Source organism: Protopterus annectens, chromosome 5.part0 (genome assembly GCF_019279795.1).
Source record: "Protopterus annectens isolate FY-2018-M chromosome 5.part0, PAN1.0, whole genome shotgun sequence".
NCBI classification, from domain to species: domain Eukaryota; kingdom Metazoa; phylum Chordata; order Ceratodontiformes; family Protopteridae; genus Protopterus; species Protopterus annectens.
The window spans coordinates 1,841,016,025-1,841,028,798 of NC_056735.1; the positions used below are offsets into that span (position 1 = coordinate 1,841,016,025).

General features: G+C 38.6%; 1 protein-coding gene across 1 annotated transcript in view; it reads right to left on the reverse strand.

Moving 5' to 3' along the window:
- Nucleotides 1-12,774, reverse strand: part of LOC122802423 (phosphatidylinositol 3,4,5-trisphosphate 3-phosphatase TPTE2-like) — a 1,666,738-nt gene that overhangs the window by 902,433 nt on the left and 751,531 nt on the right. The window contains exon 9 of the mRNA XM_044072043.1: nucleotides 10,181-10,241. Coding sequence (XP_043927978.1) covers nucleotides 10,181-10,241 — 61 coding nt within the window. The remainder of the gene's footprint in view (nucleotides 1-10,180; nucleotides 10,242-12,774) is intronic.

The following is a 12,774-nucleotide window of genomic DNA, read 5'->3' on the forward strand; positions in this document are numbered from 1 at the left end:
CCTTAATGTGTTAGGCAATTCCAATTCTGTATCTGAGCTCAAAAAAAATAATTTCCTTAGTTACACCAATTTGTTCACCTACATCTCGGACTGAGCAGTCTGCAGGGAATCTTTAAAGTCTGCTAACTCATTACACTTCCAGAAAATGTTTCCAGTTACCTCTTTGTTCCCCATCATACCTCCGACACTTGCTGTCTACCTAGGGAAAATTCTCTCTGGAGTCTACTTGAGGTATAAAAATAACCATATAAACACTTCCAAGCAAAGTGCCTAAATCTTCTGGACTTTGGTGCATACTTGGGAAACATACATATATCCCCCATTGGGAAACATACATATATCCCCCCCATTGCTTCTTTGAGAACTGCTTATCCAATCTTTCTTCCCAATCCTTTCTAACCTCTTCTGATTGATTCTTATAGTTATCATGCAATATTCTGTAGACTCTTAATTATTCATTTTTTTAACAGCAGCTTTTATTCTAGATTATATGAAAACTCTACCAGTGCTGATCTTTTCCTTAGGATCACCCTATTTCTTTCCTTTTGCCTATACTCTGATATCGATCTTTGATAGTCAAGGCGATCTCTATCTGGCAGTCCAAATAAATCCTTGCCCTCATCCTATTCTATTACCCTTTCCCTCTCTAGTCACTTGCTCACAATACCTTGGCTCTTATCAATTTTCTTCAATAAATACAAGCCCCCTCCTACCCATTGTCTATATCCCTAATTGCAGTCATCCCTATCAGCAGAATCCCCTTTCTCCATTCCTATGTTGGCTTGGTTCTTAGAATGCTTTCTGCTACTTTATGAATATAATATTCTGCATGGTTATTTATGCTCTCTCCTTAAGGATCTGCATGCAAAACCCAGTCTCTCCTTGTTTTTTGAGCTTCCCCTGTTTCATCATTATCCCTTTCCAGTTTGAATTACAGCTTTCTGCTTCTCTTTTGTGCTATGTATAAATAGCCTTAACTGTGTAGCTATGAAATACCCCTTCAAATCCATTAATCCCAAACTGCCCTTTTCTACTGGAATAATCTGCTTATCCCACTTGACTCTTGCCATCTTCCCTTCCCAGATAAAGTCCTTCATCTCTGTTATCCACAACTTCACTGGTTGATAAAAATATGACTGACCTGTGTATAGGACTAAAGGGAATAAAACAGTTTCAGCTGCTTGCATCTTACTTATCCATATCCATATAACAAAGCTTCTTCTCAATCCATACACCTAAAAACTTAATTTTATCATGTCCCCATAAATATGGATATTGCTAAACCAGTTCATATGTGGGTACATAACCGCCATTGCCTTTGTTTTAGCATCATTAATTTTGCATTCCAAAAAGATTTGAAACTGTCGCAAAATGTTCCACAACACTGTAAGGTCTCTTTCTGATTTTGTCAGGTATAAAATATTATTTGCAAATAGTCAGCTTTTCTTTACTACCATACCAATTATATCCCTGAATTTCCCTTATTTTCTTTGTTAATGGTTCTAAATATAATGCAAATACAGGGGAAAGAGGACTACCCTGCCTGGGTCCTCTGCTCAAGCAGAAATCATCAGAAAGGGCCCCACCCACTTTAATTTTTGCCACTGATCCCTCATATATCCTCCTAATCAACCTTATAATTTTTTCAGGAAATGCAAATGCTTCCATTGCCCTGCTCAAAGTCCCAGCTTACTCTGCCAAATGGTTTCTCTGCATCAAGATCCACCAACAATGGTAGTTTCTTACATTCTGCTTCCCTCTGGATCATTAATGTTCTGTTAAAATTGTCAGAGGTTTGCCTCTTCTACACAAAACCACACTGATTCATATCTCTCAATTTTGGCATTACCTTTTCCATTCTTTTAGCCATTATTGACATGAACACTTTATAATTACAGTTTGTTATTGAAATACGCCTGTATGAAACAGAATCTGATGGATCTTTACCTTCTTTAGGTATTACAGCTACCATTACTTTTTTCCTGGATGTTGGCACTTCTCCTCCACTTAACATACTGTTAAACAAAACCTTTCAAATCTTTATCAGTTTTCTCCCTCCTAGCTTCCAAACTTCTACAGGAATACCATCTATTCCTGGAGAGATTTTCCTGTATATTGGTTATACATCATGATTTTTATCTCATCTTTTATCCTAACCATTAGTAATTGAGCCTAATCTACCTTTAACCTTGGCATATTTAATTTTTCCATAATCATTTCCATTTGTATCTTTTCTTATTTCTGCATTTTTCTCCTTTATACAGACTTTTACAGAATTCCATAATACTTCTAATACCTCTACAGGATCTTGTTACCTTCCTTGTTATATGGCTCTCTAAGCTTGGCAACAGCACTTTTTACTTTCTGTTGCCTGAGTTGTGCTAAAAGTTTTTGAGCTCTAGTGTTATCAAAAAATCGTTGCTTAATAGCAATCTTTCTAAACTCATGTATATTATCAAGGTAATCCTTTATTTTCTGCTTAGCATTCTGCAGTTGATCCTCTTCGTGTTCTGTGAGACTGCCACTATTCTGCAATACTTTAACATTTGTCAGTCCCTCTAAATAATTCTGGTTACTTAACCATAGCTCACGTTCTTTTATTTCCATCCTATTTTTAAACTTCACCTTAATTTTATCCCACTCCCTAGGTATACTTTCAGAAGTAATTTCTATCCTCTCAAATAGCTCCTGAATAATTTCAACTACCCAATTCCTTAAATTCTCATATTTTCATCAGATAGGTGGGAAGTGCCAGTGTCTCATTTTTACTTCATTACCTTCTGTTTTTATTTTGGTTATTATTGGCGCATGATCTGAAATAGTTATTGGGTGCCTATCAAGACTGTCAATTAAATGCACATGTTCCTGTGAAATTTAAATTCTGTCTAGACTATCCCAGTTTTTATATCTTGTGGAATAATATGCAAATTTACTCTGAACTATTACTGAATTCACATCTTCTATGCCAAACATTTTCATAAATCTCTTCAAAAAATCTACCCTCCTTTGTTATACTTTCCCTTCTGTGCCCCCACCATATTCACTGCTGCAAATCAAATTCCAGTCCCCATCTACAAGTAATATCCCTTGCTGAAAACATTTCTCTCAGAAATTTCTTGAGCTCCATTACAGCAGTTTTAGGTGGAATATAAATACACGTCAGTGCAATCCTCCTTCCCTGCCAGTATCCCCTTAGCACTGCAAATCTATTATCCTTGTTTTTATCTTCTTTAATCACTAATGGAGCTTCTCTTGCAATTAATATAAGTACTCTTTTCCTTTGTCACAGATATTCTGCTGAATATCCTAAAAACCTTTCTTTTATCAAATTCACATGTTTGGTTCTTTCCCAAGTCTCTCTCTTGTTAACATAGCTATTTGCATTCTACCTTTTTTAATATAGTTCACTATTCTTTTTTTTTTTTTTGTATTTATCCGTGAGACCATTGACATTTAAAGACATTACTGAAAGTCTCATTGTAATAAATTATTCCAATCTTTTATGAACTCCTTTTTTATTAAATGTCTAGTTCCACACTGAACAAGGAGAAAAGAAAGGAAAAAAAACAGGGGCACCTGTTTTCTTCAGCATCCCCATTACACTTGAAAAGAACGGCAAAAACTTTACAGCATGCAGATATGCACTATACAAATGAACAAAAGTTTCTTTTCTTCCTCTTTCTCCCCAAGAGTTCCTCCAAATATTAATGACATGAAGTAGGGTGCATGCTTTAGAGTACCATACAAGTTTAACAAAGTCAAAAAAGTCCAATATTTCCAGGTGTTCTTGTTCGGACAGGTTTCACAAATATAATTAATGCTTTATAATCTCACATTAATCTGTCAAATTCAGAGTTGCCGGTTTTATTCCTGTTTACCTCCATCACTCAAATCCAGTATCTGCCTCCTTTCCAACATACTCTCGGTTCTTCTAGTCAGCTCTTGTGCTTTTTTGGTCTCTTACGCATTTTCTGTTGCAACACTGGGAAAGGTTTTACTGACAGTCTCTCTGTAGTCTTTATTACAAGAAAAACAAGAAGCAGAATTTCTTTGTTTCATAGATCACTTTTTGTTGGCCAAACTTTTGTATTTCCTCCTTAGCGCATTCTGTATTAAAACATGATTGTGTCCCTCCAGGAAAGAATATTCCGAAGATAGCTGTATATAGCAGTTTGAATCTCATGCCTGCTTCTTGCCATTCCCTAATTAGTGGGATAAATTTAATCCTCTTCTGCTTGGTGTACAGTGAGTGCAAACTCTACTGTCTCCCACTTTTAGTACTTTGCCTTCTGCCACAGTTTTGTCAGAATCAACTCCTTCTGCTGGTAGGATTGCATCTTTACTATTAAATGTCTAGGTTGTTTTCTCATGGCCAAATTTGAAGCATACACATGGATGTACCTTTTCAATTCACAACTCCTGCTGTGGAATACCAATCCAGTTGCTTATTTGTGCTTTTATAAAATTAATGCAGTCTGTTCCTTCCAGATTCTCTGGTACAGCAGAAAAGCTCAGGTTTTCCCTGTGTACTCTGTCCTCTAATTCTATTATTTTTTTGAAACATTTCTTGAGCAGTCTCACATTCAGAAAGGCTTTTCATTTTTATTTTATTAATTTATTTGACATTTGTTGACCGGGAAAGTACAGCTGGATATATGTCCATTTTCATTGGAGGCACGGGGAGATGAGCTCCAAATACAAGAAATTCTGAAAAAAATAAGCAAATTAAAGAGAACTTTTATACTAGTAATACTCAAATTAAAAACTGTAAACACACTCATGTATACATATTTTTTTAATGTACGGTCATAGGACATGACAGACAAGAGTAAGGAGATATTGCTTATGATAAAGAAAAATACTTTTGGAAGAGTTTGAGGAGAGAAACACCAAAGGAGGAGGAATTCAGAAATTATAGACTTGAGTGATAAGCCAAGAGGTGGCAGTGTCAGTCAGGATTTGAGCATGGACATAGCCATTGTGATTTTAGGAAGATTTTAAGTTGTTTTTTGAAAAGTGGAGTGGAAGTCAGGAATGTAAGTTCAGTTGGTAGCTTATTCCAAGAGTTACCAATAGAGTTAGTAAATAGGGAGTCACCAGATTTCAACTTCCAATTTTTGTGGTTTTATCACCTCAACTGAATAGCTGTTTAAAGTTTCTTCCATGTTATCCAGCCTTTTATTTGAGTTGATATACTCCATCAGGGTTTCATTTACTTTAAACCGCTCTAAGTTCATTTGGCTTATTTTTCCTCTAGGTTAATGGACGTCATGTCTTGCACCAAAGCTGCAGCTTGCACTGCTTTTTGCTCTACACCTGTAGATTTCTTCCCAGTCTGTGTTTTTCCTTACCTTTTGGGGTCGATTTTCTTTCAGGTTCTCTGAATTTTTTTTGCATGGATCCAGGCACTGCATTTACCAGACAGTTAATGAAATTCACCCCCCCCCCTCCCGATGAATTCACTGGCTCTCTCTTCCGAGTTTCCGTTTTCACACTGGGAGAGCTGAAATTAAGCTGTTACTCAATGTGCACCCATTTTGGAAGTCATTATCCTACATATGCATGGGTCTTAATAGGAACAGCCCATCTGGATACAAGTTCTTAAAGTAATGAGACATGTTATGCCTGATCTGTGGCTCACAGGAATGGAGCCCTGACTGCAACCCAGGTGACAGGGGTTTGATTAGCAACCCTGGTACTGGAGAAGCTAGGCAGGGAAGGAGTGAAGGGATTGCAATCTATCTCATTGGGGGTAGGAAGGGCTGCATGAATTCAGAAGCACAAAGGGTGGTGCAGTTTTCATGGTGAAGGTCAGAAAAAGAGCCTACTTCCATTCCCCCTCCCCAGCACTTTATTAGGTGTGTGCAGGGACATGGGCATAAAAAACAAAAATGCGCAAACTGCTGCTAGTGACTGTCTACATGATGGCTCCTCCCAGCTGACCCTCTCGCAAGTGATTGAGAATGAGTGGGCCAATTGGCAGGAAGAAGGTTGATGCTTGACAGGGAGAAGGGAGTAGGCCTTAAAAAACAGATGTAACACGTTGAAAGACCTGCAGTAATATCTGTCACATCTACACTGCCATCTGAACTGCCATTAGCTGGTTTATGGAAAAATCTGTTTAGAATGCAGAGACTGAATTGGTCATTAATGATGAGGCTCTATCTTGGATTACAAGTTTAAAAAAATAAAAAAGAATGCCTTTTTATGATGCCATTTACAGCTTACAAGAAATTCAGCAAAAGAAACTGAACATTACACCAGTACATGCAGGATACAAAAACTCAACAAATCATTGAACCTTCAGGAAAAGGCAAACTTCATTATCCAATATCCAAACAAGAATATGACAAGCGGTGACAATACTCGGGTATACAGATCTGCAAACAGCCTTCTTTCCTAACCTGCTGGTACAGTATATCATGAGCCATTATCGTCCACTTATACATTATTCTTCAGCCCTTAAGTAAAATGCTACAACTTTAACCTGCTTTGTTAAATAAGTATTCTTAGAGAAGAAATTTTTTTTAAAGCATCAGTACTTGACAGCTAGCAAGAATATTCATTATTTTTATATATACATTCCTGAGGTCTTTTCAGTTTTTTTTTTTTTTTTACTCGCTAGAGCTATTTCATAGTCACTCTACAGCAAATTTTACTTGCTTCATAATATTGCCACAGTGACTTTACAGAAAACTTTCAGGTTACCGTCTAAATGAACACATTTATGAACTGAATATGCTAACAGGTTTCAAAAATATGAGATTTATAATACTGAAGACCAATACTTCTGTTACTGAATAACCATATTTACTATATTTCTAGTCAGCCTAATGGCATAAAAGCACAGTATCCATCTGAGTAGCTGGTGACCTGAGTTTTAGAAAATAATCAGGCTGCCAGTAAAGCTGGATGGCTAGAAGAGAAAGGATGGAGTGTCCAATGGCCAGGTCTCATCCCCAGGAGTGAGGGTGTAAGAAAATCCAAGCCTATGCAACTTCTGTTGGAGACAGGAGCATCACATCATCTAAAGTTAATGTGGGGGCTGGCACAAAGTCCTGAATCAGTGCACTAGGGCACAAGTAGGGCAAATGACCAGGAAGGTGGGAAAGTATGTCTTTTAAAGTTTCATCTCACTGTATCCCTTAATTCATAGGCCTAGTAATGAAACAGCACTGAGGTAAACTCCCTGAAGAGTTGGGAGACCTACTCACTAAAGGGTTACAATGCAGGATGTGAGGTACATAACTCTCAACTTTTTTTTTTTTTTCAAGAATCTGGGAGAAAACCAAAAATAATGGGGGGATGGATGGTCAAAGGTCCAAAAATCAGGAACAAGTTTTAAATATTTCTCCAATTCACTTAAAATATTAATAGGGCAATCAGTTTTTCATCAGCATGTAAAACTATGAACAAAAGGAAGTACAACACTAATATCTGGCATTTATTGTTAGCATCAGTAATTTATCAGGAAATCAAAAATTTTACAAGGAACAATGTAAAAATACATTGTAAAATCAGGTACATTTGATAACTACTGTATGACCTGGAAGGAGCAACTGAAGGATCAAGGAATTAAGGAGTGGTGAAACCAGGGAGAATAAGCCTGGGGCTATGTAGGGTATGGAGTGGTAGAGTGAATATTAAAAAAAAATGCCTTTATATATTTAAAGCAAATGGCTTAGTAGCGTATGGTCAAAGAAACAGATACCTACCCCTAAAAGGCCTGATGTCCCCTCCTACAACACTACTTCCAAAAGCATGCAGTTAAAGGATCTCTGGAATTCCAGTCATACGTGCAGCTAAAGGGTCAAAACTGCATGGTTCAAAGAACATAAAAATAAATGTTCTGACTGAAATCATTTTTACAGTATTCCTGACAAATAGGTTGCCACCGCTGACATCTGGGCTGGGGTACCCAAGCTTTGCCTTCCCAACAAACATATGACGTATGACCTCAGCTCAAATGCACTGTAGTATAAAGATGTATGGACAAATGTGGATCCCCAGACTATCTTGCCTCCAGCCTGAATGCAAGTCGTGCACCCATCACTGTGCACTGCTTGGTTACTGATGCCTTTGCTTCGTTTGTTTTATCCACATTAGTACCCTATTGGGGAACCTTCTTTTTTACCTTACAATTTTTGCTTGAAAGTTGTAGACGTCTTTCTAGATCACTGTTGCAGAATTCCTGACAGAAGGCATGTCTCATCCCGGGCAGCCCATTGCTGGGCCAGTATGGTAATGCTTGAAAAGGATCTTGTTTGCTCAGTACATCACATTTATGCTCCTTGTACAGAATGTAAGGCATAAAAGGGACATACAGATGCAACTACCCAGAACTTCTTTCGCCACCAGTTTGAATGCATTGCTGCCAGTTGGTTTGATCGTTTTGTTGATGTTTGGACCATTAGAACACCAAATAAGTGCCTCTTTTTTTTTTTTTTTTTTTATTTTACTTTTAAAAATTTTGCTTCTCAGTCTTGTATTTTTTAGCACTACCAAGAGCTCATGCCACCTAAGATGGGAAAATGTCAGTGTGGGAGTCTAATTCCCCCCTAAGTATCATCACAAACACTTGTATTTGGGCGTTTCCCAACATCATACCTGTTTTGTAGTATCTGTAAGGCATTTGTGCCCAAGAGACACAGAAGCCATTTGTCTTCCCTTGCCATTTGTCTTGAAAACCAACAGCTTCGACACTTAGCCCAGGGTACCATGGTGTAATCCTTTAACCCCAAGATACTCCTGCTTGGTAGGAAGAAGGCCAAGTCGTCTCAGGTGGATTCTTTAGCTGTCCAGCCCCACTGGATGTCTCTCTCGAAGCAGGTAATAGCTCCGTAGGTCATTCAGTGTTCACGTTGGACTTCTATACAGCGACCCTACCAGAGGCCAGCATGGATCAGTCTTTTTCACACTTCCTCTGAGGCTTTGCAGACATCTGCTCCGGATGCTGAGGGTGAACTGCAGTTGATTCAGAGGGTTCTAGAGAGATTCCGTAGAAATTGGTCAGGAAGGAAGTTACTCACAGATAGGAACCTTCAGTATGTGTTATGGCTGATGTACCTTCTAAGAAAAGAAACTGAAGCATGTTTCTCCTTGTCTTATGGATCCTGAAATGGAATGGCAAGAGTTTACTTAGGGCTTGTTCTCTGCCTTACTGGCCCTAAATCCTCTTCAAGGGATTTCAGTACCTGCTCCTCCATGGACCTCAACCCCTTCTAAATGGTTTATTGAACCAGATTCCTTGCATGAAGATTCCCTGTCTGCTGAGGGGTCTTCGTCCTATTCTTCACAGATGGCTTCACGTTTGGCTTATGGTTCTGATGCAGAGGAATCTGTTAACGTTTTGTCTCCTTTCCAGGAACTGTCCTTTGGGGGTACAATTGTTAGGATGATGGAATTTTTTAATTGGGATTCTTCTCAAGCGCTGGATATTCAGAGAAGACATGAGTTGCTTCAGGTAGACACTTCAAAACCATCAGCAGTTCTTCCTGTGTTGGCTGCCCTGTTAGACACTTTCATTGCTCCTTCCCAGTCTCCTCATTCCCAGCGTCCTGCTCCTAAGAAACCTGATAGACAATCCTCAGGAACCTTATAGAACCTATTTCTATTTAAATGTCTTTCTTGCTCATCATGTTGTGGTGTCAGTTTCTTCTGACAAACCTAAACTTTTGCCCTCTTCCAAACTCTTGCCTTCCGATAAGGACAGCAGAGAAATGGAGAGGATTGACAAGAAAGTTTGCACTGCTTCTACTTTGGCCTTTAGGGTTATTAATGACCAAATCCACATGACCAGGTATGCTCCGGCCTTGGTTGCTCGAGCTTGACAGGTTATTTCTGCCTCCCTGATTCTGATGGCAAATCCTCTGCCTTATATTTTTTAGGTTTCCCTTCTCAAGTGGCTTGCCACTCTATTAAGAGTAGCTATGATGCTGCTGATGCCTCTTCTAGGGCCGCAGCTTTTGGGTCTGTCTTGAGGAGTTATTCGTGGCTTTATCTCCAGTCTCTTTTACGTTTTTTTTACTTAACTGTACTTTCCTCATAACTTGCTTTTGGTGCTGCAACATATTTTACTATCTACTGTACATTTGATTTAACCTACAGTGTGCAAAGTGAAATAAAAAATAAATATAAATTTGTATCTGCTTTAAAATAAAAATTTTAGATTAATACTCACTGCACAAGTTGTAGACTTTGTAGTGGTTTGCATGCTTTGTGTCCAAAAATCTGGAAACTTCCTGAAAGAAATAGATTAAGAAATGAAAACAGTTACACATCACACTAGCAGTATTTCACCTGAGTGAATACTCAGCACACAAAGCATCACTCTCCCAGAAGTGATGTTCTTAACAAAGGAGTTTAATGCTAACTGTGGGGGAAAAAAGTAAACAATTATCTTCAGCCTTGGCTTTGCATCAGGTAAAGTAAATGAGACTAGTTACAGACAGCATTAGAACCACTTGGCAAAGTTGTCAGACCAGCCACAATGCTGACAGAGTTGAAAAAAATTCCCTACAAATAGGCCAGTCTATTTTTTTCGGGTTCTCTGTAACCCAAAAAGTAATTTCAAACACTAGGTTCACACCTGTACTGATGAATACCCTACACAGAAAAAAATGTTTGTAAAAATATCCACTCACATACACAAACTACAGTAAATATGCCAAGTAAAGTGTGCATTCTATTCTATATCACTGCAAAAGAAGAAAATTCTATTTTCTTATAAAACCGCTCGATATAATTCAGTAACAAGTATGTCTTCTGGCTATTCTGCTCTGTTACATATTGGACAATCAGAAGCAGCAGTTAACATCTCTTAGCTAGGAGAATAATATACGGAATACTGTTTGGCTCTATTTTAACAGAAATGCTATGATGGTATCCTCTTGTCCTCTTGATGGACTACTCTTCCAAAGGTAACTTCTGTGCATGTCTCCCTTTATTATTTTACATACCTGGTGCAAACTGCCTGGCTTTAAACTTAATTACTCATTTAATCTGCATTTTAGTTAACACTCACTGTTATGATTATGGAACCACAGTTATTTCAGGGACCTTATCCTGTTGCTCTGCCCCTTTCACTTTTCACAATTTCCTATCAACGTCTCTGGCATTTGTTGAAGAAATCTTGTTCTGAGGTGACAAAAGGTGAGGAGGCAGTGGTGGACTAGTGTGGCTGGCACAGTGTGTGTGGGTTTAACTCACTGCATTTAACAGGCATCAAGCAAAAGAAATACTGACTGCAGCAGCACTGCATACTCCCATGTTGCTGGAAAACTCGGGGCTCCAGAAAAGTACCATGAAGAGGTGCTGCAGACCTGGACTCCACTAGCCCACTTCAGGTCTACTAATGACAGATCCATCTATAACAAGCTGGGGATTACCAGTGACTTGCTTTAGGATGCTTATCTGGCATGTATTACAGAAGCCTGGTTGGACACGAAGCTTGGCACATACCTAGAGTCTGTAGCACCCTAGGAAGGATAGGACTGGACTGAAGAAGTGATCTTTTACTTTACCTCTGCACATGACCCTATCTATTGTCCACCCAAGACAGCATTCTTCCAGGGCTTTGTAGATCTTTTTGTCAGCTCAGTTTTAGGGTGCCTAAATGGTTGGTTCTGGGCAATAGCAACATTTGGACTGATGAGAAGCCCACTGGCCCAGTATATGAACTTCTCTGGAATTTGAAGGGCCTGGCCAATGACGGTCTTCATGTTGGGCATACCTTTGCCTGTGTTCCAGGTATGTGTCAACATCCGATTTGGTTTTAGAGCCAGTCTCACAAGCAGAATACCTCCTAGTTTGACTCTGTTAACCTTCCCCAATAACAAATCCCTAATCATGAGCTGGTGGCATGAAAGGACTTCAGTGCTTTAAAAGCTGAATGACTGCTATCTTTCCACTGATCCATCTTAGCATTCAGTGCATGCAGCCAAGTTTCTTGCAGATTATTACAAGTTTATGTGATCCTTGTGCCCCAATTCATGTACATCTTGTTCACCTTGTCCACAGGGAAGCCTAGTTTGAAGCCAAACTTTATGGGCTCTAGGAGAAATGGACAGAAGTTTAAGCATAAATGAAGACAAGCCAGGCTTCTAAATGTTAAGGTTTGATAAACACTATGATCTTTATTACACATCTCTTGTAAAAAAGCAGCATTCTTGTCTAGAGCACTATAAAGCAAACCACCAACTGGCTACTCTCTCTCAGGTGGTCACAACTGGCTAAACAGGCTGGCCTGGATAAATGTAGGGTCTTTTCATCCAATAAGTGTGAACTGGTAGCTCAATACTTTGTATCTAAAGACTTGTGTTGCAAAGATTCTGCTCCCTTACATGATATATATGATCATGAAATATTAGAAAATCATGAGTTTTTGGTAACAGTCCAAATTTCAATTGACTCATTGCTGTACATTAATGTACCCTGTTGAATGAAACTTAAATGGCCAAACCCATTTTATAAAAAAATAATTTGCCAGAAAATCACCTTCACAAGTATACTACAAAAATGTTTTTGCAGGGCCTCCCTTACTTTTATACACTAATCCCATGATTGCACAACTATGGAGAAAAGAAAAAATATCATGCACAGCGAATTGGCGCTGGAGTGAAACAGACTTATCTACAGATCTGGGGGTGCAACATGACACTACCATTGCAATCCACATATACTCTGCTGGACTTATTTCTCTAATAACTCCTATGATAAGAAATGGCACCATCAGACACTTGACAGACTTGTAAAATTTATCAAATTAGTTTTCAC